The sequence below is a fragment of the Anopheles bellator genome, chromosome 2, assembly GCF_943735745.2.
Source record: "Anopheles bellator chromosome 2, idAnoBellAS_SP24_06.2, whole genome shotgun sequence".
NCBI lineage: Eukaryota > Metazoa > Arthropoda > Insecta > Diptera > Culicidae > Anopheles > Anopheles bellator.
This window is the reverse complement of record NC_071286.1, coordinates 33,812,127-33,838,435: the sequence shown is the minus strand read 5'-3', so window position 1 is coordinate 33,838,435 and position 26,309 is coordinate 33,812,127. Positions and strand designations below refer to the sequence as shown.

Below are 26,309 nucleotides of genomic sequence, written 5' to 3'. Positions count from 1 at the left end.
AGATGTTGGATTTTCTAATGTTGCAGTTGTACTGAATGTGGACCATTTTTTTTCAAACATGCTACACATACAATAAATTAAGTAATGAGTATGTTATTGTTTAACAACGGATTAGGAGAATGGATCAATCAACGTTTTGTTTTCTTTTCAGCAACAGTGTGGTTTTATTTATTAAATTAAATGCTTTTCCAGGGTACAAAATGTAATTCAGAGCTTAATTCAGGAACACTCAAGTTTCAAAGCATTTAACGGTGTACAAACTTACAGCATAATTCTTACAGCATATTGACATCGAACGAACTGCCAAACTGCTGCTGTCATTGCGTGTAATGTTTTTGTTTTGATTTCGTGGTTGTCCTGATATTCACAGATCGTCAGGAATATTCGAAAAAGGATACGTGTAACAATTTGCCCAATCAGAATTTTCCCACCCGTAATGATCTGATCTGTGGGAAAGCATCGTGTACTATATTGTAATGTGAACCACTATTTCTTGTAATCTTCGTTCTGTGCATACGTGTTTCTTTGCGGCCGTGAACAAACAGACAATATAATGGCCTGGTTAAAACTGAACGACAGTATAAACAAAGTGAAGGGTTCTATTACCACTTTTACGCAGGAAGTGTTTGCCGAAGGAATCGGTGACGACGACGGCGAGCCCAATCCCGTTCGAGAAATCATTGCTTCCCGGGAAAAAATTGATGAACTCACGAGTCTGTGTTCGACGCAAGATCAGGAGGTGAGAAACATCTCTACAACAATATTTTACATCAACAATAATTTGCTCTACAACAATAATTTGCTTCGATTGTTTTTCCTTGGTATTGATGAATTGTTTTTTTTGTGGGCAAGCCATATTAAGTCCTTATGAAGTAATCGCCGAAACCGTTGATGTAGCTTCTCGTTCTTTTAACCTTTTTCCGGATTTTCTAGCATGATAGTACAATGTGCATGCTGAAGCTTTCAATAACGATTGCCAAAGAAGAAATATCTAATGAGAGTGATAACAGGTGCACACACATTGTGGAACGGTTTGGAGACATGGGAAGTTGCGTTGATGGTTATACATTATCCGTTGTTATTGAAGTACGTTTGTGAATTATGTAAAGCTATTCGTGCCTTTGCTTTTTACGATCACGACGACTTTTCACGACGATCCTATTGCGAATTGAAATTTGGCAGCATCTCACTCTATCCGATGTTATCACTGTAAAATCGATCCGACCAGCTTCCTATGCGGCTTTAAAATCATCGATCCACATTTCAAAGCTCAACAGAAACTGTAGATGAAACATTCGTTCCGCTACATATGATATTGGAGCCGCACTGTATCGGACGCGCTGTCCGGTGTGTCCATTTGTGGTTATTGCAGTTGCGATCTTTCACCAAAGCTACGAAGAACGTCAGCGTCGAACATTGTCCACCACAAACCAGGAGAACGCGACTCTCTGTCGGTAACTTGTCAACATCATCATCATCATCATCATTGATGTTGTGGCTCAAACAATATTTCATAATTGCTTGCATATCGTGCTTGCACTATGGAGCCCAAGGTTTATCGCTTTGGTCCGACCCTAACCGGAACCGTACAAATTGACTGGCGTGTGGTCCGTACGATCACTACACATGGTGGAAGTGCATAGTTCCGATACGCAATTGCTTTGCTCTGCTGGCACTGTGTTACTGTGAACCAATGTGGAGGAGATTACCAACCACCGTTTCCTAAATTATTGCCAGCTAGAATTGTCCACGATGCCATCCAATGAGATTCCGTCCCTTCGCTACCGGTGTCATTGAGTGTCGGCTACACATTGGCTTGAAACGGTTAAAATAATATGGCGCAAGAAGTTACGTTGCCTGTAAACTGTGGTAAATCGGTTGCGAATCTGTTTAATAGAGTACGATTTCACGTTGTGTGACGACATTGTTTTATTCAGGTCACAAATGATTTCGTCCCGCAAACCAACGCCACAATTACTACGCTATGGATGCTAACTTTTTCTATATGTTTTCTACAGCACAGTCTATCCTTTTCCTCATTGGGGACGTCAAATCTGTCCAAATGTTCCAATGGAGGAGAAGTACTCTACTGAAATTTTATGAATACATGCGGCATGATTAAAATGTTTAATGGTATAAACGATCTTCGTGCTTTGTACGGCTTACACTGACCGGAAACAGAATTTTAGTTTGAAGAAAATACATCCTACAAATACATATTCATTACCGTAACATCGTACATTCGTGATCGTACGTTCGTAAAAGCTGTTGTAGTAGTGACTGAGACATGACTGTTTTATACGTATGCAGTCCCCGGTTTGTGCTTTACACACTTTAAACGTGGCTTCAAGTGTAGATACAAGTGCGCTCGATCGCGGATGTTAGTTATTTTCCCCGCCAACCTTCCCATTATTGCCTAGGCTTCCCTCTTTGAACAGCTAAACCATGCTCGTCATTATTGCCACAAGCTCATATTGGTCGACGATTGGATGTTCCAGTTCCGTCGGTCCTTATCAGCGGCATGCGCAGCACGATGTATCACCCGGTAAACCAATAAAACAGAACAAGTAACGACTAACAATGATATCACGAACAAGCACTTACACATTCTTTTATCGTGTCATTAAAAAAACTTAACAACTTAAACAACTTAACGTACTTTTAAAAGTGTTAGTTAAAGGAATAAGGCTCTTCTTCATTTTCTGTTACGTGATTTTCTAATACCCCACCAAGACGTTTCTAATACCCCACCAAGTAGGAATGAATCTGTTAAATTGGTCTTCTTCGTATTAATAAGTAGTTGAATGAGCGATTGCAGTATTCTTCTAGGATCGTTCGTAGTAAATCCTAAGAAAATCATAGTAATTTCCGCATAAATTCCGGCAAAGCAAGAAAGTAATGTTGCCTGTAAGCAGCAAAGTAAGACAAAACTCAAAAACAACGCCCCAACATTGTTCCCTGGGCTGCTGTAGGTATTTTGAACCATAATGTTGAACATGTATGTAGAAAAACATCATTCACGCGATGGCAACAGTTGCTTGACGAAACAATGACTGGGAAGGGAAACCCCATACGCGTTGGGTTGGCGCTTTGCGCCGAGGAGACATAAATTGTCTACCGCAGAGGCAGTGGCTGTGACCGTTGCCACTACACTACTCTACGTTTATCGTAAAACAATTTCTTCCGTTCCCAAAAAACCGGTATCACCCCGGCGGTGTGGTCGAGGCTTATTCGAATGTTTGAATGTTTTGGAGTCTCTCAATAGCGGCGTAAATTGCAGGCCCCCGCGAATGGCGGCGGTGGCCGTGGGACAGTGTGGAGAAAACCAAAACCGATTAGCATGTGCACCGTTCCCACGTCCCTGGTGCAGCCGCCGCCAGCAGCGATACGCGGTGTGCACTTATGACAATGGCCCCCGCAAAGCTACCGGCACTGGGGACGAACTTACTTGATTGCGTATCGTACATGAGGGCTGCCCGGTTAGAACTTTCAGTAGTTATGTACCACCAACCTACCTCTGACTCAGCGCGCTGCCTCGTCAGGGCCGCGGGAGGGCCTGGGGGCCTCCAAAAGCCTGATAATTCTATCTGCCTGGAGTTTCAACGGTGGTGGAAAACCCTTAGTGCCTCTCTGGTCGCTTGTCACCGTCAAACCTGCCATGGCCATTGTGCAGTCAACGCTTGTGGTCGGAAAAAAGGAAGCGAAATTCATAATCAAAAAAAGTACAATAATTAAGACACATTTTTGCTGTGCGGTACACACTGCCCGCCATACGCCGCGGGTGTTGAGAATGAAGTAGAGGCGCGCAACAATCAAACAGCGAACCAAATAAAAACGAACCAATAAGACCACTGGTCTCACGCCGGAACCGCTAATGCCCGTTTGTAACTGTCATTTCGTTTCAGATTACGACACTTCGCAAACAAGTCGCCGACTATCAGCAACAATTGCAACACAACCAATATCCTCACCAAACATCGCAGCAAGCCGGACCAAGCCAACCGTCGACGTCGAAGGTCCCCACCGAAGCGACATCCAAGATCGTGGTAGGTGAATCTAGTTGCTGTTTTCATTCTTTCCCCATCCAGGGACAGCGTTAGTGAACCTTTTCCCCGGGCATGAAATTCGACGGAGGGATGATTCTGCCCTCGATATCCACCAACACGGCCGAGAACGTTATCTGAAGGCAAACAGAGGATATAAAAGTGAGACCCACACCACAAACGGCACAGACGCAGCCAACGCGCCTTCCGTTCCCACTGTACACAAACGAAAATCGAGCGGTCGTCTTTCTCCCAACATCCTGCGACCATGCTGGATGTCGCTTGAAATTCACCATATCCATGCCGCTGGCGTGTGCTTTCCCCTTTGAGACTATAAACGCGGCACTTGTGGCGGCGCGCTCCTAGAGCGGGGCGTTATACTTTCCTGATGCCCAATATGAGTGCGCTGGTGCTTGCGCGGCATTCTCAATTCCCATTTATCGATCGCAGTTCCTGTGTCGTATCAAGGAGCAACTGTTTTTATTTTTGCCCTTTATCGTTATCAGAACTAATATTTGTTCGAGGTGGAGCGCGAAAGTGTTACGGAAAGGAAGGGGCACAGGCTAGCCTAGTACCTTTTCTACACGGCAAACTGATAACGAGCCCTACGCTGATGGAATTGGTATTGTGCAGCCCATAGTTTGCCGAACATGGGTATAATTTTGATGAAATTTCCCCATGCCGTCAAGGCGCAAGGGATTGGCCAGCATAAACATGTTTTATTTCGAACAAATGTGTGCCAGACTTGGCTAGCCAACGTCAACGTTTAGCCCAACCTTGGGGGGCAGTTTAAACCAACCACACCGCACCAAACTGGGGCCCTAGGTATCGAAAGTGGTGCCCGTATCTTTTACGCAAACGGAGGTTAATATGTCTTCCAGCGTCTGGTTGCCCATTATTATCACCATTAGCGGAGTGTAATACTTTTTCGCTCTTTCCTTTTTGGCGGCTGCTTTTTGTACGTTATTTTAACCTTTTCGCGGGCACGAACATCGTGTATCAATGCCGGCAACCTGGCCCTACATTCCTGATACTGCCAATGCTTAACAAAAATATGGTTACACACTTTTTTACTATATATGGTTGTATAAATATACAATATAGACATAGAGATGGATATTGAACCTGGCTGGAAACACAAATTGAAACATTATTTTCTTTCGTTTGAATTTTTGACTATTAAACAATCGGATTTTTGCAGCAAACATGAATAAGTGAAATAGGCAATGGATTACAGCGCAAGCATTTTTCAAAACGAATCCAAACTATTAATCATATTGAAGCCAAACGCTTCGTTTTTACTGGGTTTTGCTTCCTCGTAGATTGATTCAAATGTATCGATCGATTTATGTTTGATTTCCATTCGAAGTACTGCGCATGAGCAGAGTCGAAACGTATCTATGCGCTCTAATCCACCAATCGATGATCGCCGATAACACTAAACATCTAACCACCTACCCTGTGTTAAGCGTCTCACGAGAGCAATGACTGCTGGTCTATAAAAACGATCCACATGCCCTTTTCGTGCTTTATAACACGTAAGTGCAGTGTGAAAGTGTACAGCATCGCATCGCAGAGCAACGTTGGTGGCCTCCGTGCGGATCCTGTGTTTCCGGTTTAAGGGTTGGTTACTGCCGAGGATAGGGTGCCCCGAAAAAGGTTAGAACCGTATCGTAAGGATAATTCTTGTGAAAATCATCATCCATGGCTACTGGAGGTGTACAGCATGTTTCGATCAGAAAAATTTTGGCTTCAGTAAAACTATGTTTCGGTGTGTCATTGGTGTGCCATCCCAATTCTAACGAATGCGCGAACAGACTGCGCCGTGCCATATTGAATGGCGTTTTGCTACTGTAACCAGGGTGGTCATTTTTCCAAACTTACTTCAACGCTAATACAGCACAGCGATCCTTCCACCTGCATACATGCCGAGATAGGTGGTTTGTGGGTTGTTGAAAGTTGATTGGGTGAAGTTGTTGATCAGACATTTGTTGGTCAATTGTTCAAATTTACACCAATAGACAGTATTCGAACGATCTTGTGATCAACCTTGATTATTGTTGTACCATTACATGCAGGCAAGGCACTTAAATCATTGAGATAACCCCCAAAAAACAAAATTCAGATAACTTCCACAATGCGGGTCTTTCATCAATTCTTTTATCAAACAAATCCAAGATTCAACTATTTTATGTTTTAAATGTTAGTTTCAGTTACACTAGATTTTGGATCACGTTCGGCATGGTTTGTTGAGTCTTTCACTCATGTATGTATGACTCATGTCAACATTTTAGATTGTCTTGTTCTATATATTCTCGTTGACATACACATCTATTTTTCTATTAATAAAAATGAGTGCCCACGGGCAACACCGAAACAGCAGCAGCGGGAATCTATTGTACCCGAAAGTATGAAGTGCATTACACGCTCGCTTGATTCACTAATTTCCGGATGCGTTGACGGGCAAAAAGTGCAAAGTGGTTAGATCACCTGAGGGAGGAAATATTTCTTTTTTTTTAATTTTCAAAGACGCGCAACGTATTTATGAGGGAAATTGTTGGCCACATTAAACATCTAGTACGATCGGTCAGCCAGCCAGCAGAACAAAATGGGAGGTAAACTAGGGTAGGTGTGCACCGTACCGGCACGGTACGGTGGACATTTTTGTGATAGACGGTTATCGTGATTAGTAGTGTGAAATTGGGGTCTCAAAGAATGGACAGTACCCGTTGGCTGGCGTGAAAAATAGAAATCGGCTACTGGGGGTATTAAAACTGCGTTAGCCACGGGTACCTACCGCAATCAACAAAACAGGGCGAATGGTCACCCTTTGATATAGTTATTATTGTCAGCCTAAGTTCAAAGCACTGGTTGATTCTAAACCTGCTATAGTCGTGAGTATGCAATATTATGAAGCTATCTTGTTCGACAACACGATTTACTTTCATGAAATAAATATGTTGCAGTTGATGATCTACAACACAACATTGTTACAATTTCAGTAAATATAGCAATGAGTCTGGCACGAAAGGAAAACTATTGCAGCAGAGTTGAACTAGTTTTTCGCTGTTAAGGAAAAAAAAGAAAACAAAGATTACGATGGAATCACGTTGCGAACTTTTTATCGCTTCGCGAATCCTTCGCCTCGTGAAGGGTGGTCTTGAAACATGCTCATGATCCATTTTAACACCTTTTCCAAATGTGTTTTTTCTGCGATTATCGTGCAAGCAAAAGCGGTTTGCACGTGTATTCTGTGGCCGGTAGGTGCCGGTTTACCTTAACTATCGAAGTACGAAGGCAAACGAACGAATTTCCGTTAACATTTGCGGAACTGTACTTTTTGCCCTTTTCTGCATTTCAACGTGGAACCAGCTGTCGTCTCAAAGCAGGGTCGTTGAAAGTAAAACAAAAAGTCTTGAGATATTTCAACCAAATTGGTGTTTGGTCTTGCCGGGTGCTGTTATGCCTCCGCGTGCCGCATTAGCCACGCATAGTTTTTTGCTGTTGTTTTCAGAAAGAGTCTTGAGAGAGTCTTTTTCCATGGTGTACCAGGTGTCTTTACTTGTTCTTCTGCACCAAAATGTCCTTATTCGAGTGGACCACCAATGATGATTTTTGTTGTTGCGAGAAATGATGAGTTGGAACACCTACAGTTTACGGTACCGGTTATTTACGCTTACGGGTTATTTTACGATAATCCGCTATTCATTTATATTGTTGATAAACTGGTCATTGTTGTGCCACAGGTTCTATGCACTTGCACAATCATTCTGTTTTCTGGACGTATGATTTGTTTCGGAGAGTCTTGCGACATTGGTTAGCAATACAGTGTTTAGCCGCATCAAACAACCCAATTTGTTATCCTTGACTTACGGTACAATATTTTGAGTTGTTCCAGCTCGATTCATTGTAGCCATACGTCGAAACTGTACCTAAAAAGCAATGATGCAACGGAATGAACGTGCATGCTAAATTACCACCAGTAAACTGACCTGACGATAAGAGCCGAAGTCGGCCACTAAGTCCACAAAGGGCTTTCAGTGAACATTCAATAATGCGTCGCAAAACGAATCTAATGTTAATACGTACGGCACTGTTACGTTCTACAGTAGCCGACTGAACCTAAATATGACCGAAGAACCTGTTCTATGAATTTTGCACAAAAAAATGGACTATGTTTTCACGTTTCTGTATTCAAGTTATGGAACTCCAGCTGAAATATGTCTCGCTTGGTCTGCCCCCTAGCGGTTGTGTTGTGTCTCCGTGTGGTGTGAATAAACAGAAGGAATATGGTGAGGGGTCGGTATAACGATTGTATCTATCCTTGAAGTCCGTCCGTTTGCATTGGCCGCGACCGCGAGCCCAAGCGGTCTTAGTCGCGTAGCGCCCATGGAACATGGCTCAACGACACACTTGCTTCTCCGACCAATTCCAACAAAGCTCCTATTTATTTACAACAAAAAAAGCGATCCAAAGTGGTCCAACACACGCGCTTGGAGCAGCCATTGCCCGGGGTTTCTGTACAATGATCTTTTTCTAATCTGCCTGGTCGCCGTGTGCTTAGGAGGGCGAAGAACGGAACGGCTACTTACCGGGCGGTCCCACCCTGTGCTCCATTCGTTTGCCCTGCCCCGGCCAGGCGGCGCACTCGGTAGCGAATGGAAAGCGAATGGCTCAAATTAAGTGTGGAATTCGGTTGTAAGGTATTGAAATATTGTTTGACGCTCAGCTTCCTGCGCCGGGACCGGGACAGATGCGCCACGGGCGAGGGTCCGGGTCCTCCAAGTGAAGTTGCGACGAGGGCTTTTATCGGTAGTGCGTAAGCGCTGGGCCTTGTGGTCCTCTCTAGTGGTGCCGGTGCGCATGTAGAACGGTTGGATAGTGAAACGAGGCCACCGCGCCACGGTTCGGCCGCCGTTGTTTGTAGCAGGTTTGTCGTTTCCGTTCGCCTTTTTCACCTTTCGGGAAGTTTTGTTTGTTTTTCCCTCGCCACAAAGGTGCCGAACGCATCGGTGCTGCGCACACACTGATTCATACGTTGCGTTGCTTCCTGCGTGCTGGTCCACGGGCTACCCACCACAAACGCCCGAAAAAAGCATAAAAAGTCGCGTAGCTGTTCGTACCCAACAAGACCTCATCCAGTTAGGACCTCAGAAACGGTGATAAAGTGTAGTAGTGCTGCGACACGAGGTTCGTGGTCGATGCGCCCCTATGAATCATCTTGCGTCCTGTGCGAAGAATCACTAGACGCAGGCTTCAACTTCGGTCTTCATCTCGCTCTTGCTCTGGTTTGATCTCTCTCGCTGCCTCGGACGCAGGTTAACGGCAAATTAGCATATCGATATTAATTTTGGTCCCTCCCGGTCGCTCCAACACGCCACTCAAATGGTTCTCTGTCTCGCTTTCTACGAAGACCACACCGCCAACATAAAACTGAATGGAACTTGACTGATCGCTGCTATGTACTACCCGCTGGGCACAGATAGCGGAGTGATGCATTCACTTTTTTACTGCCGGCCGTCTTACTCCTGCCTGCCGTCCAGCAAAAGGGTTTCCGCTTCAAGGTTTGTGTTAAAACGCTTCACCTGACCCTTTGCAATTAGTTGATACATTGATTGAGGGCCATTTATCATCACCGTCGGACGCAACCGCCGACCGATACTGGATTGCAAATGGTGTTGGCAAACCGATTGATGGCTTCCGTGTGGGGTAAACTAACCTTCGCCGTCTAAACCGAAACCGAAACATTTTTTCTTCGCCGATGACTTCGCTTTCTGGGCCGAAAGTTAGACATCCGCCTGGACACCGCACCGGTCGTCCGTTCCGGGGCCAGTCGCCGCCGTGCATTGTTATGCACTGTTGCAGCAGGTGCAAATATCATTTGTTATCTCACGGAACGCACACAGCATACCAGCTGCAGCAGCCCCCTTGGGAAGACGTTAAAGGCGACAATTTAGCTTTTACTGGCCACCATTACGGTACGCCTACGATCCCCTGCAGTTTGCAGGAAAAATAGATTATGAGGCTGGCGGCAGTTTACAAAATATTTTCTAGGAAAAGTTGTCGTAATTATATAATGTTGGTTTTTATGCAATAAATGTAAGCAAATATTACAAGTGTTGTTGAGCGAATGAACGTGCAATCTTTCAAAGGAATGTTTGCGAAGGAAGGAAGGGCCTAGTGCCAAGAGCTCTATTTCAACATATGTAGTATAATAACGGTAAAAGTGACGTTTGTTTGAAACATTGATTTTTCATTTGATTCGACTTCAAACCCATCGCAGCCAAAGCTTGATTGAGCTCGAATCTGTCTCCAGAAGAGATTTAACGCCTATTTAATTAATACTTGCTCCACTTAGGGTACACCGGTATACTAGCAACTGTAAAAACAAAAGAAAGGACACGGCTTAACAAGGATAAAAGTAGCGAATCCTGTATCTGGTGTTAGTTCTAGCTACGCAATGAGTCGCTAGAGCGAAGGGACCTTGCACAAGCACTGTCACGGTGCGATCTCGAAATCAGTAAACACTGATCGCCACACAAAGAAGGTGGTCTGTCTGTAGCCATAATATATTTGCCTCGCCCTATGGCACATTTGTTCAAACAAATGCCTCGCAAGCTTAGTACAACTTGTGGGGAAAACATAAAATATCCTGAAGTACGTTGTGCGAGAAATGTTCTTGAATTGGTAAGCTGTTTGAGAAATAGGTAGACTTTTAAGAATTGGTAATATTTTGCAAAGAAGGATCCTCTTTATCCTGTTTTCTCTTGGAGCCGCTTGAGTAAGAGAGTTCATTCTAGTGCATTGTTTAACTTTCGAGCTCAGTATCTAAGAGGAACATTTTTTCTATCTGAGATAATTTTTTGTTGAGCTTCAACATTATTCAACTGTAGCAGTTTGTCATTTTATAGGATTTTTTTTTGAAATTTTTCGATAAAAGTCCCCTTTTTTGTATAGTTCTTTTCTGTCACCAAAGTTCTACAGAATACGAATCAAATGGCCGATTGATTTGAAATACGTTATTGAAGAGCTACCTTGTTTGGTTGAAAAAATTATCAACTTAGTTATTATTTCGTCCCTTTTTCGAAAATTACTCAGCTGTGAACAGTAGACCACAAGTAACCATTAAGGACTAAGGTACAGCGGCTCACGATGTCCGCTACGTACAAATCCCGTCATATGTATCGCGGTCGAAATTCTGTTCTCCCAAAAACCTTTCTCTAATTTTTCAACTTCGATACGATTGATCAATTTGATCCTCAAGTGTGGTTCAGACTTCCCAGTGCCGTCCCAAAACTTTGCCTGATCGTCCATTTCGTTCCACGCGTAACAACGGTTGGAAGGTTGTGCAGTGCATGTCTGATAATCCTCGACCGGAATTCGTAAAGCAAACTCCTCTCCCCCACCGCAAAGGATGTTTGCGTATGGGACACCCCGTTCCAGGCCGGGGTCGCAATATTATTAGACGGCCGCTTCTAACACCCGTTCTCATGCAGCTCAGAAGTGTGTAAAATGCGTTGTTTGCACAAGTTGCGCCCTGTGCATCATCGGACACCCATTTTTTATGTGTCAGTCACCGCCGATCAACTGTGGCCCTCACCGGTCGCTTCTCCCATCGCCCACATACGCGGGACCCCCTGCTCGGCTGATTGAGAAAAGGCCAATGCGCTGCGCCAGAGGCTTCCCTGTTTTCGTGGACAGACAGGGCAAGAAGCGTGTAGATAAATAAAACGGTGCTCGATGCGGCGGAGGGACAAAACCCAAAAGTGGTGCGCCTGGGTGCGTTGCTCTAAGAGCTCTTGCATTTCGGGGCACATCGCGCGTCCCTCGATCTGTCATCTTCGAGCTTCGAGCTCTCTGACCTGCTGGGGCTGGGGCCAGGCTTTTATCCACCGGCACCGGTTGGGGAGCACCGGAACGGGAGGTGTTTTCGCCGGTCCGAGAAGACCGAGCACCGGGCCTGTTCCCTGAGCATATAGGGCGTCCCACTCTCGCGCTATGATAATTCTTTGCCCGTCGACGGCGACGACGCATTCTTATGTTTGTTCGTTTCACGGAACATATCGTACTGATACAATCATATAGCATATCGCACATACAACTGCACCTCGGTATGCCTCTGACTTCCCGAGGCAGACACTCTCTCTCTTTCTCTCTCTGTCTCTCTGTCTGTCTGCGCGTCGTTCTCACTCATTGGCCCGCGCATTAGGGTGTCTCTTTTTTCCGGTGACAATTTCAGCTCAGCCAGCCTCAAATGCGATCGACTATATATAACATGGCCCACGGTGCGCCGCTGGTGCTCATTTAAGTCGTCGTGATCCGCGCGCAGTGTGTTAACCCTTGCCTCCCTGCTGCTTCCGGGCGAAAAGTGCATCCCACCTCGGCGACGGTCCGATAACGTTGCACGGTGAAACGGTGTAACCGAAATGTAATGACCGATAAGCAAGGCACGGAACCGCCCTGGCTGGCCCCTGGTTCCCCTTGTGTGGTGGTGGTGGTGGTAGCCACCGATCGCTCCATCCGCTCCGCTGGGATGATGTTTATTGTTCCGCGAGCGATAGTAATGACGTGTGACACTGTACACGTTGGTGCGGTGCGAGGGTGTCCCCTTTTTTATCAGACCCCACATCTGTGTGCGTGCGTGCGTGTGTGTGCAACGAACAATTGTCAATTTGTCAGACGCTGTCGGCCGACAGTCGGGCGGGCGGGCGGGCCGTGGGGTCGGGAACAGCGGCAGAGTGTGTCATTAGTGTGCTCAAACACACCACGGTTGACGGTTACGGTTTCACGTTGAACACGTTGGCGCGCATGTATGTGTGCGTGCCCGCGTGTGTGCGACGCGCACACAATCGGTTCCGCTCGTTCCGGCGGCGGTGTCGCGCCGATCCCGCTCGAAAAGCTTAGTAAGCACTTTGAGCCAGACGATGGCGCAGTCCGCCTGCTAGTAGCGACTTGAGCGTGCTCGTGTACGGTTGGTGCCTAGAACCGAGTCCCTGCGGCCCCCGCTTCTCGGTTGGTGTGTTTTTTCAAGTTGGAGATACAGTCCCTGAATCCCCCAGAGCAACGAGAGGCGCCGCCATTCTGAGGCCCGGATTTAGGCTCGGAAGATGCCCTCAATTCCTCGAACTACTCCAGGTGGTCCTGGTAGAAAAAGCGACCCGCTTACAGCGCTTACAAAATGGCCACGAGAAACAACACCGAATCGATGTGCAAACATCATAAAGATAAGCCCGGTCAGAGAGAGTTCCGGTCCAACCTCAAAACGACGGCCCTATTTGCCGCCTATTTACCGATAACCTGCGCGGCACCGAAACCGAAACCAAGCTAGGCCACTTCGGGGCGTAGAGAGAGAGAGATCCTGACGGAACCGCTGCGAAGCCAACCTCAAAATGCGCGGCCCGGAAGCGGCCGCCGTGAAGCTGTTTGTCGTGACTGTGCGCCTTATCATGGTGTGATACGATCCGATGGCCGTAGTGGCAAGTAGTGCCCCGGAACACCGCACCCCAAGTAAGTAGACAGACCCCTCTCATATCAACCAGTGATGGTGATGGTGAGCGCGGCCGCGCACCCGACTCGCCACGTCCGCGTTTGGGAAGCACCACTTTTTTGCCACGTGGTGTGCCACGCCGCAATTTGGTTGATCGGAAATTGCGGCGTGAAGCAACGAACCTCGAGAGATCCGGGGATACTCGGGGTTCCTCGGGGTTCCTCGGGGTACGCAAAAAGGTAAAAATCGCTGGCGGTCACGATAATCGCAGCGCGCCGTCCCGTGGACTCCGTTTGGGTGACGTCCTCCGCAATGGCGCTGTCTCATGGTGGTGAAGACTTCGAGACATGCCGCGATATCGCGCGCGCGCTGCCCCCTGAGTGACGTAACGTGCCGAAACGTGCCATCGCGAGCGTCGCAGGAGGACTGTAGGGGACACAGACACACGGTGTCTTTCCTGTTTTGCGCAATCCACCCTAATCTGACGTTTTGCTAGTGCGCGACCGAGTGCAGCCCGCTCGAGTCAGTGAATTGATGAATCAGAAGTGTGTGCGGGGCCATTTTGAAATTAGTATCACCGTTGTTAACGTTTTAACGTGGACCACGTTGTGCTTGGGCACGATTCCTCCCAACGGTCATTCGGTGGTCATCCACGCGGTTGACCCCGCAAAGGTGTGAGATCTATGGCCACCTAGCCTTGGGGTGGGAGGGGGGAGAGTCGCTGGGAGCCCCGCCAGACAGTGACTGCGCCGGTGGCACTGGGAAGCCTGATGGTGTTATGAATTATTTAAAATACGCTCAAATCTTCGGTAGCGCAGCGTCGATCGACGGCGCTAGCGCTGGGTTCTCCTGTTTGTCATCGCGCCGTTCGGCGCTGTCATCCGCACCGTGGTAAACGTATGTATGTTTATGAAAATTTATATAACCCGTACGAACTCGTGATGCATTCTAATTAACATGTACTCACTAAACAAAAACACAACGGCACCTTACCCGCAACGAGTGTGGGCTCTCTGCGTGTGTGTCTGGCCGTTCGGTTGGTCCACATCCAGCCGACGAACGGACGGAGCGTGCATGTGGCGCCCTTGTCCCCTCCGCCCTGGCACCCTCACCCCCGGTGGTGTAGTTCCTTCGCGCGTCCGCGAAGGCGCTTGCCGGCGGTTCCTTCATGCGCCGCTTCGAATACAAAACCCCCCTCGCGGGAGAGCCCGTATATCCGTCTATGTGGTGTCGAGTTTAGCATACATTTGCACTTTTCGCTTTTCTTGTGTACCCGCTTATATCGTCAGCCGCGGTTTTTGAGGGAATCGCCGGTAACTGACGACAAATCGTCACCGTTTCACGTTCTGACGCGCCCCGGGGCCGGGACGGCCGCGGGAAGTGCTCTGGGAATGTGGGTTAAGTAGCTTGGGCATATTCAGTAGCAGCTTCAGTTTTAGCAGCTGCGCTGCTCGTCGGCGCAGGGCACACAGCACACACTGGGAGACACGCCGGGATATTTGGAATTCTAATTTCCAAACCCTTTTAAGTGTCTGTGTCCCTGCTGCCTGCTGCCTGCTGGTGGTGATGCTGGTTGTTTGCGGCGTAACTCATTGCTCTGTCCGTACTTAGGGCTGAAAACTTTATGTATTCAAACAAATGGTGTCTACCTCGATCATCTGCCCCGATGGATCGTGGCCACCGTTTATCATCCGGCGTCAGGAGAAGGAATTAGCATGCAATGCACTCGCTGTCCATTCCATTAAAATTGAATTACCTTCGGCCGCCGTTTGGCGGATCAAACATCAGGCGCGACCGTCAGCGACCATATGCTCCACTCGGTGCTGGTGGTGATGTGTCGCAAAGAAACGTGTGTCCCCGCAGCACGCACTGCACCGCTAGATTATCATCTCCGGAGTTTTTTTCCTTGCGCCGGCCAATTCTTAGAACATTGTCCCGAACGATAAGGCGAAACGTGCGGGCGCACAGATTCGTCGTCGGACAGCGACAAGCCATCGCCGGACGACGATCTGTCGTGTCTGTCTGTCGGCCCCGATGCTATCCGGCATATCGGGCAGAGGTGATGGGGTGCGTGTACAGGTGTGTGTTGAAGGGGGGTTCCGTCGCGAGGGTACGGAAAGTGCAGCGATTAAATAATGATCCGTTGCGCTTCTCTTTAGTGCGGTTTCGAGACAACATTGCAGTATCCGACGACCGGTACCGTGCGCCATGAACCATGGCCACATGCGCCGTTCGTGTGGTTGACATCGTCGATCGTAAAATGATGACCTCCGACGGCGGCGGCGGCGGCGGCGGACTACAGTGTCGCAAGTGCACTTACGGACCATGCTATAAGTGCGTGCTGTGAGCGTCGTGCTGTGCCCACTACCGTACCGAACCGGACCGTAGATTCGAAAACGTTGTCCTTCATCGCTCGCTAATACCAGTAAACGCTCTTTATTGTTTGTTAGAAGTGCTCCGCCAGTGCTCCGCTTGATATGAGCGCGGAAAGGCACGTGCAGAATATTTCTTGCGCAACGGGTAACGTTCTGGTGGCTCTTTGGCACGAGGAACTGTTCGCAAGATTATTAAACTCATCCGTCAATACTTAGAATTATTTATCAGTCATCATCAGTCATTATCTAGAATATTTATGGAAAACAGTCTAGCGAACTGGTTCCACGGAGCCGACACCTTAAAGATAGTGTAAATTAGTTCAACTACGTGAGCCATGTTTTCGGAACGTTTAAAGGTGAGAAGCATAACCAGCATAAACTCTCTAATTCAATGCTACCCAATGGTCCGAAAGCAAACATGGTACTTCAAGTGCTTATCTCCCCATATTCGTTTGATCGAGGCTCTAGCCATGTATTTACTTCGGATGTAGCTTATAGCAACATAGAACGTGACGAAGAATGTGAGGCGAGAAAATTGAATTAGTTTTAATTTATCTTTATCATTTATTTTCCATTTTTTGATTACGTTTTTCACTGTCACATCAATATCGATTAATTCATTTTCTGTTTGGCCGCATTGGAAACGAAAGACTTCAATGCTCGCGGTGAGGCGAACGTACATTCTTTATTTTATCAACGCACGCACTCGGCCCACCATTGCAGCTGGACAATCTGTGGCTAAAGAGGCCAATGTTTTCCGTCGTTCGTACTCTGCCCACAGTACGACCCCTCTCGACCTCCGCACAGTGGCACCTGGCACCGGAAGGCTCTGTGAGTGGTGTCCGAGCTGCCCGTTTGCAACTTCAGGCAGAACAGTGAAGGACACTGTTTAGAGATTTAGGTTTTTTCACCTGGTCCTGAAGCACAGATTACCGGACCAGTCATACGTGGCTGTGTGTGTTTGGGTCCAGGCCTCCGCCACTCTGTTGCACTAGTGCCCTTGGGGGAAGCATTGTGATGTGCATTATTACTCACTGCAACTAAGTCGATCCGATGACCGATCCAAGGTTCCTTGGGAACCACACACACGCGCACACATGGGTGAGAAGGGGAAACAACTTACCGAGCACCCGGCAGAGGCAGAGGTGCAGGCCGCGTTTTACGCGTTCGTGTGGCTTTGGGTCTATAAAGTGAGCAGTCACGTTCTAGCGCTCGCCATTTTGCCTCCTCTTTCGACGATTCACAGCCGTGTCGAAGCGCACGTGAAGCTGCTGGAAGATTCTGGGCCAGCACTTGCCATGACGCAGCCATTGTCGGAACAGCAAACATGTTCGGCCGGAGGGCACTAGAAGTGTCGGAAGATTCCCGAGATCCCGGCGCCGACGCGGGCCCAGCAGCCCGAGTGTTCCGTATAAGGTGGCTCTGTCCCACATTTTAATCAGCTGTTCAGTGATCAATTGAGCTGTGACGCATTTCAACACCACACACACACATGCCCGGACACGTCTGCGGGACGTTCGAGACGTACACCTGGGGCGTGCATAAATTTACTACTCACGCATCTTCCGTTTCGCGCTCCGCTGTGGCCGTTTTTGTCGTCGCTATTGATTTTTTGTGCTGCCCGATGGTGGAATTAAACCGTCCACAAGAGATTGATGCGGTGGCGAAGCAGTTATGTTCCTTCGACCTCTGTAAGGTGGAGATTCCACTGGAAGGCAGTACTCTCTGGAGGTCAAACATAGTTGTGGAATGTGAAAACAAAAAGTTTTCTCAACTACGCCACACATGACGCCGGTGTGTTCCGACCCGTTTCGATCCTTGATACGGGAATTAGTTTCATCTTGCCCCACATCTCGGAACCAACAAGTGGCGTGGTGGGTACACAATGTCGGTTTCCACTGAGCGCGTCGTCTCGCATGCACATGCTCTTCGTCGTGACCGTTTCCCTAGCTAGCAAAATAGGGTCGTACGTGTCACGTGTCGTCAAGGTCTTCGCAGAATCAGACACTGTTTCGCCGACCGCAGTTTATTATCCTACTTGTTGCGAACCGTTTGAATAGCATAATCAGTTGAGCCACCCACCACCGGCCTCCTGCTGGCCGTATGCGTACACGTATTGCATAATAATCCGTCTCCTTCGCGGAGCGCCGTCTTTGGTTTGATGGTGAATGATCGTCGGTCACCCTGCTATTTTCCAGCTCCTCAACCTTGTGCCACACGGCGGAGGCACACATTAAATGTGTGCTGCAATAGTATTGTCTTGTTGTCAGCGATAGGAGCTGTGCAGTTCCACTTGCCACATGTAATCGGTTGATAGAAGCTGCTGGTTTGGGTATTGAACATGTTTCACACAGTGTCGAAAATAGCGCTGACAGAATGATTTAATTATGCTGATGATGGGCATACGCTGTGTCGCGGCTTTTATTTCGCTGGAGGTTGCGCTGCTTGTTGTGCAGTGAACGATGGCGGAACCCTCTGATGATTGTAGTACGCATCGTACGATCAACGATCGTCATTACCTGGCGCAAAGGCCGACGGTGACTGAAAACCCGACGTAATACGCCTGTACCCGCATTAGATAAGCTACACACGCTGTCTAGCACTATCAAACGGCCGGAGAGAGTTCCGATGGAGCGGATGGGATTTTTCTTTCGAGTGCGCTTATTTAATTTCGCAAAATGGCTGTCATTAATCATGAGCATGACATCCGATCCATCCATCGGCTGCCCCCTGCCCGTCGCAACTCATCAGATCGTGTCCCACGACTTTGCTATTTGCAGCGCTCCGCCACGGTTCCGATAGTAGCCACCGAACTCTGTTGTGCATCGTCCTCATTTCAACAACATGCAATTTTGTGCACGCAGCCCAACCGCGCACATCACGTACGACGACAAACTCGACGTGGTCCGCGTGCCCAGTGGCCCCGATGGGCTGGAGGAAGCATGATCCGCAATCGTCCCACCACCGTATGTTGTAATCGCTAACTATAGGGCACTGGCGATCGATCGGGGCGACATCTACCAGGAAACGATGAGTGACATCAGATAGATATTGCGAATAGCACCACCTGACGACGGCTCGCGTCGTTTTTGTCGGTTCGCTATGGTTTGCTGCTACACGGTCACTAAAAAACGGAAAATAATGACAAAATGATGGTGACCATAATGATAATGAAGCACCGACCGGAAAGTTAATGTACCTATCCGACCAACTGATAAGGTCGAGCTTCGTTGTTTGTTGTACGGCGGCGGGTGGGCGCGCTGGATGCGGTGGGTCGACTGTGGCCACACACCCCGGTTGGGTGCGCGCTGGAATGATGTGAGGTGCGGTTCGCTGGCCGATCGGCCGATAACGCCTTTTTATCACCCATGAAACGTGCAACATAAAATGTTGTCTCGCCACAATCAAGTCCGAGCTCCGACAATGACACTATCCAATTAAAACCGTTACCGTGTCACTTTTGCTTCCTTTTTTTGCAGCACGATCAGAATGCTGCGCTGGAGGACAGTTGGTTTTGGGATCCGGAGAACAATGTTTCCTCCACTTCATCTTCCTCCAAAAAAGACGACAATGAGTCACCATTGTCCGGCAACGAGCTGACAACGATTCCGCTGGAACCGCCGGCCAACGATGGTGAAATCATCGAACGCCTGCAGCGACAACTGAACGACAAAATCCAACAGCTGAAGAAGCAGCAGCTCGAGAACGCGCTGCTGAACGAGAAGCTTCAGCAGGTCAGTAGCGAAAATCGGGAGCTGAACGAAAACATCGAAGAACTCGATCGGCAGCATGAGGTCGTGCTGGAGAACCTGGTCGCCAGCAAGCGAGAGCTGCAGGACCGGTGTGCCGCCCTGGAAGCGGACGCAAATCGTGCTGCCGGCGAGTCGAAGGCACAACTTTCCTTGCTCCAGGAACGCCTGGAACGCTTGGAACAAAGCCACACCGAAGCGGGCGAGGTGAACGCGAAACTGCAGGCTGAGGTGGAAAAGCTGACCGCCGAACTTGAGCGCATCGTGTGCGAGAACGTGGAAGCGGTAGTTGCCCTGGAAAGCCAACTGGACGAAAAGCGCCGCGAGCAGGCCGAATCCAGTGAACTGTACGATGAACTGCTCCGAGCGCACGAAGAACTTTCGCAGAAGACGGCCGAGGAACCGTTCGTGGCGTTACCGAGGGTGGACGAACAGGAAGTGCAGAAACTTCGAGCGGAACTAGAGGACATGAGGCAAGCAGTGGAAGAAGCATGTACGCAGCGGGATCACTTGCAGAAACTTACCGCTGAGTTGGACCGATCGGAACATATCGGCCAGCTGGAGCGAGAAATCGGTGAACTGCAAAACGAGCTGCGCAGTGTTATCATTGATAATTCGGTTCAACTGGATGCCAAGGAAAAGGATTGCGACGAAAAGATAAACGTTCTGCGACAGGAAAACCAGGCGCTTCGCGAGTCTGCAGCCGCCGCAGCCAGTAGCGAGTCAACCCGTAGTTCTGCTGTCCAGATCGATCCACGATTGGACGGTCTGATGCGCAAGTTTTTCGATCTGGACGTAACGCAGATTGATGCCCTCGAGCAGCGCTTCGAGCAGTCCCGGGACGTGGATGCCAAGCTGTCCGCGCTGGAGAAAAAGTTGATCGATTCAACGAAGGAAATCAATTTCCTCAAATCGGAAAATTCGCGCATCCAACACGACAAGGACACGCTGAACGCGGATTTGATGCAGTACGAGAAGGAGTGCTCTAGTCTGGTGAAAAACAACGATCTGTTGATCGCGGAGATTGAAAACCTGAAGTGCAATAAACTGGAAACGATCAACGAGAACGCCGAGGACAGTATCGTCGTGCTGGAAAAACAGCTGGAGGACTCCCACAAGCTTAACCGTAACCTGGAGGACGAGTACCGGGAGATGAACTGCAAGCTGGAGGAGGCACTTGAAGACAAGGAAGAGTTGCTGATGAAAGTCGCTTCGCTGGAAAGCAGCCTGGATGATCGGAAGTCGAAAGTTGGTGAACTGGAACCGGCATTGCGGGCTAGCCAGGCGAATGAAGCAGCACTGGTGATGCAGTTGGAAGAAATGCGCCAATCGGGTGCTCAGGAGACGGACCAACTGAAGTTGGAACTGGAAAGCGTGCAAGCACAGCTAGCCACAATCAATGAAGACCACGCCAGCTTGGTTCAAAAGCTTCGCCAGCTTCAACAGGCATCATCCGATAGCACACGCTCTTGGGAGTCCAAATTGCACGAGATGCGCCTGGCACTAGAGGCGAAGGAAGCAGATATTCAGCTGGCACGCGAAGCCACGCTTGGCGCCCATTCTGCCGATGCTGAGCTGGACGAAATGCGCAATCGACTTCAGAAACTCGCCGCCGCCAAGGAACAGTTGCAGGGTGAGTTGGAGAAGCAAAAGGATACGATCGAAAATCTGTCCCAGCAGAAAGAAAATCTTGTGCAGCTAGTAACGACCAAGCACAACGAAAGTGTGCAGTACCATGCTGAAATTCAACGACTTAACCAGTTGCTGCAAGAGCAGAGCGAACAGGCCGCCCAGCCGTGTTCCGAATGTATTCCGTTGCGCGAAAAAGTGCAGGACTACGAGCGGATTTCGGATCAGATGGAGTTTCTGCGCGAGAAATGCGGCATTCTGACGACCAACCTAATGACGGAGCAAACCAACCACCGCATGGTGTCGCAGGAAAAGCAGGAGTTGCTGGAGCAGAAGAATGGTCTGCAACGCGATCTCGATCGCCTGCGACAGCACCTGATGGAGCTCGAAGAAGCACACACACAGGAAACGGTCGACTTGCAGCAGCGCTACGACGAGACCCGCCACAAGCTACTCACCCTCGAGGAGGAAGTGAAAAAGTCCACCAATGCGCTTACTTCCGCCAGCATTCGGGCCAACCAGCAGGCGGAAACACTGCAAACCCAGTATCAGCTGCTGCAACAGCAGCGCGATGATCTTCATGCGAAGCTCAGCAGCGCGGACGATCGGGATCAGAAGAACCAGGCTTCGTTGACCAACCTGCAGTGCGCGTTGGAGCAGTTCCAAATGAGTAAGTGTGTGGATGGGGGTGTGGGTACGAAATTTGAGACTTGACAAAATCACATTTCTCACATTTTTGTCACAGATAAAGAACGGGACATCGAACTTGCAACCGTAAACATTTGCAATGATCTGGACCGTGCCAGAGGCCGAGAGAATCAACTGAAAGGGGAAGTAAAGCAACTGCAACAACAACTTATCGACGCCAAAAATGGTCTTCTGGCAGCGGCTCGCATATCGGATCAGCTGGAAATATCACAAGTGACGGTGGCGTCGCTAAAAAATGAACGTAAGTCTAATCAGCACACTCTACTAACCTGCTAAATTCATTATACATCCATAGTTCGTAGCTCTTCGGTGTGTTAACCGTAAGAGAAATTGTAATCTTTGCAACCACTATGCTCTCACCAAAGGATAGTGTTTTTTTCCAGCGCAATCGAATATGCCGTTTGATTAAAATACTTTCACTTAACATACATTAAGGAGGAACTCACCCAATAACCGATCGCACTTTCAATACTCTTCACTGGTTCCCTCGCGCTCGCAAGTAATGTTTTTAAGCTAACACTAACGATATAGCCTTACGTTTTTCAATGCTGCATCAAACAACTAACAACACTCTGAACATCGGGTCCCCTGAACTGGAACGATTCAGTATCTGCAGGTTTAACCATTCGAAAGCGTGACGCTGTGTTCTTTGGGAGCATTCGTATTATAATTCCTTTCCTCCTGGATTTGTCCTAGAATTGATGTGGGAAAAGCAAATCAATCAAACCACCAAATCATTCTAAGCTTCACTCGTTACAGTGTCATCATCAAAAAGCGCTCAATAATCGAACAATGCGACACAAAACGATTGTGTTTTGTACAAGCCATAACATAAAGGTCATCTCTAAACGGTGTTAGGCCAATAATTCATTTCATGCGAACCCAACGGTTGCTGTAGACATAAAACACGGGCAGAGCGCGTTGCGTGTGAAAAAGTGCGAACGTAAAGGCTCCCATGCCTGTTAAAACAACGTTTCTCATGGCATTTAAAACGCTGGTGTAGCTCAAATTATCATCAACCGAAAAAGAATACCGCACCAATTCGGGTAAAAGGGTCTACATATTATAACTTACCGCTCCTACACGAACCAAAATCCAACAGAGACCAATAGATGAAAGTACTTAGCAAGCGGAACCACACGCATTCGACTGAAAGGTAAATATCAGCTGGTAATTCTAGGCTATCCCGTTTTCATGCACCCGGAATTTCAGCTGATATCCACTTTTCCGTCGAGAATTTGGCACACAAAGTTTGTTCTCACATTAGGTCGGCGGGCTAAAGTGGATGAACGATGAAAAAAGAAAACCGCAAATTCTTCGTCTCACGGGCGGAACAGAAGCGTGTAGGAGCCATACCACATTCGACAACAAACAACAGCACACCGACATTTTATCATTCATATCCTAAAAGCTTACAAATAACACTGTGTTTCGAGATCCTGCTGAACAACGATATCATACTCGCGACACCTCACAGACGCCCGGGAGGACCGGTCTTTAATTACACAAAAAGATGCAAGCGTCCCATTTCGCATCGACTATCCTCGCTTTCTAATGCACCTTCTGCGGTCACAGAATCACACAAGTTGCTTCACTAGCCAAGCACGTTCATGCACCTGATATGAAAGAGAATGCACTTATGTTTCCTTAACTGCACGAGTTGTTTGTGTTTGCTTCGATGTTGGTGATAAATGGTTGATAGTTGTTGTTAAAACTAAGTGGCAAATATGCGTTGCACGCGCAATCAGTGTCCTTGTGCAGCGTTTTCTACGTAAGTATAAGTTCTTCTAGCTGTAACTGCTTTTGACCGAAATTTGCGCTTTGTTATGTTGCGAACTATGTGTACCTTGCAGCTCGTACATACTTAACAATTTGTGTTAGCTCTGGTGTAAGTACAGTGTAGTGCTGTATTCTTTTACTACGATTCAAACTCATGTTTGAAAACTCCTGTTGGAAGATCTCTTCTGTGCGCGGCTTTCATATAGCATTTAACGCGGATCATTTATCAAGCTTCTGTTCAGTTTAAGTTTTATCAATTTATCATCCCTCAATGCACCATGTTGTCATAGTAACGCGCAGTTTCGTATCGAACGGGAGAGTTGCATCTCCATTGCAGTGAATACAGGCCTCGCCAGAGAACTAAGTAAGCGTATAATGGCCACGGGAACAGTCGAAATATATTGCCGGCATGGATTGGAGGCAATCTCAAATTGTAACAGTGTGTCACTGTTGACAGTGGACCGGTGCGGACCGAAGAAGCACCGTGCTCACCGAAACACACGTTGCAGATTGAGATTACCCCCCGAGCATGGCCAACTCATCGTGTAGGCTGTACTGTTTTTGCTTAATGTGTTGCTGTTGCTACTGCTGTTTGACTGTTTATTAAGTATTTGGACGATCAAGTTTGCAGACTTTCCACAAGTTCAATTCTTCCAATTGGCTCTGGCCCAGATAAGTACTTCCCATACTGTTTACAAAGCAATGTCGAGAGTTAATTGGATGCATGGTGCAAGTATCTCCAAGTATAAGTAGTTTTCATCGTATCTCTATGCATCCTCTCTGTGTGTGTTAAGTGTGCAAATTTCTTTGTTACTCTGTATACATTGTATATGTCCTGTTTGGTTTTCAATGTCGTGCATTAGTTTATATTGCTTGACTGCTGCGGACTATTTTGTCATCGATCATTTGTGTGAAGTGTGTAAAGAACGTTTAATTCTCACTTCGTAAAATGTTGTACCATTTTCGCCAACCTTTTTTCTCCGCTAAACCACTCCCCTTTACACTCGGCTACAAAGCTCTAGCATGCGTTATAAATATCAGTGCAGTTTGCATCAATAGTGTCTCACCTGAACGAAGGGGTGAACGGAAACGACGGATCCATGCACGGCCTGCTGCCATGCATTTGCACGTGTTTTTGAACGATCATAGGCATTTGCACGACCATTAACAACACCGAGGTTCCGCCGGAGTGAGTATTACATCAGGTACTGGTGTGATTTTAACGGGCACTGTAGACACCACGGTCAGCCCTCACGACTATCAGTACTTGTGTTATACTCTCTTCGTCGGTGCGATAACATACACCTTGTTGGTTCGCGCATGTGCTAGCCATGTAGTGTGACGCTCAACGGAAAATAAAAAACGAAAGGTCAGAGAATGTGTGCGCGCGCGTGTGCAGTATTTCTTATGCTCAACGATTCGTTTAAAGCAACTAAATCCAAAAGACCGTTTCTTATCCTTCCCACCGTTGTTATACTGATCATCGAATGTCATCGAATGCTTTTCGCAACCATTGAAGCGTCAACAATCACCAACAACAACAATATATCCTTCCGCTTTTTCTACCTCGCTTTTGATAGTGGCCAAACGAGACGAAAAGTATTCAGCACTCGAGCACCGGCTTCAGGAGACGGAAGCCAACCAGGCGGACAAGGTGGAAAAGATGCTTTTAAAAAATCTTATCATCGGTTACGTCGTCGCTCCAAACGCGGCCGATAAACAGCAGATCATGAAGCTCATCTCGTCCGTATTGACAATGGACCAAGCGGAGTGCTCCAAGGTTGGCCTTAATCGAAACACTGGTGCGGGAGGGTGGTTAAATACCATTCTGGGCAGTGCCAGCGGCGGTGCCGAAGGTATGGCGGGTAACGCGAACTTTGCATATTTGTCCCTCGGAACACGACACCCGATAAATCATGTTGTTTCCATTTTTTTCGTTTCTTGGCAGGCAACTACAACAAGGAATCGCTCACGGAGGCGTTCGTAAAGTTCCTGGAGAAGGAATCGGCCCCGAGATCCACGGACAACTCTAGTCTCTTGAATATCGTAGCTCCCACTGCAAGTCAGCCTTCGGTTGCCGGTGGAGCTCAAGTAGCGTCATCATCACCGGCTGGAACGGCGATGCCGACGGCCACGACCTCGATGACGAACCCCGTGAATATGGTCACAACGGTGAAACCGATTCTGCTGCCCGAAGCAATGCTCCAACAGACCACCTTCCAGCCAGCGCGAAGTTCCAGTTCCATTCTGAAGGATATACTAAGTGACTCCTGATGTTATCATCACCCGTTTTACTAGAAACGCTCGCTCAAATGGTTCCCTAAGGTGACTGTGAAGAAAGCGCGTTATGGCGGTTAGCTGCCGCTTCGGTGGTGTATATACTATGTTCTTTTACTGCTGACGTCAACGTTGCACGGCAATGTGCGCAGCTCCGTAAGGTTGATGGCTCTCGGAAGGCATCTAGAGCTTCTCTGCGAATCCCAATTTAAAAACAAACATCGATTTGAGTGCAGAATATAACCGAAAATATAATGATACC

The 26,309-nt window shown here is 47.9% G+C and overlaps 1 protein-coding gene across 1 annotated transcript; it reads left to right on the top strand.

Moving 5' to 3' along the window:
* The first annotated feature begins 438 nt into the window (after positions 1-438).
* LOC131212956 (rootletin) lies at positions 439-26,309 on the top strand. Its single transcript, XM_058207053.1, has 6 exons — positions 439-739; positions 3,906-4,046; positions 19,385-21,953; positions 22,029-22,232; positions 25,351-25,626; positions 25,719-26,309. Exons 1-6 carry the CDS (start codon positions 554-556, stop codon positions 26,042-26,044), a joined length of 3,702 nt encoding a protein of 1,233 aa, XP_058063036.1. The 5' UTR covers positions 439-553; the 3' UTR covers positions 26,045-26,309.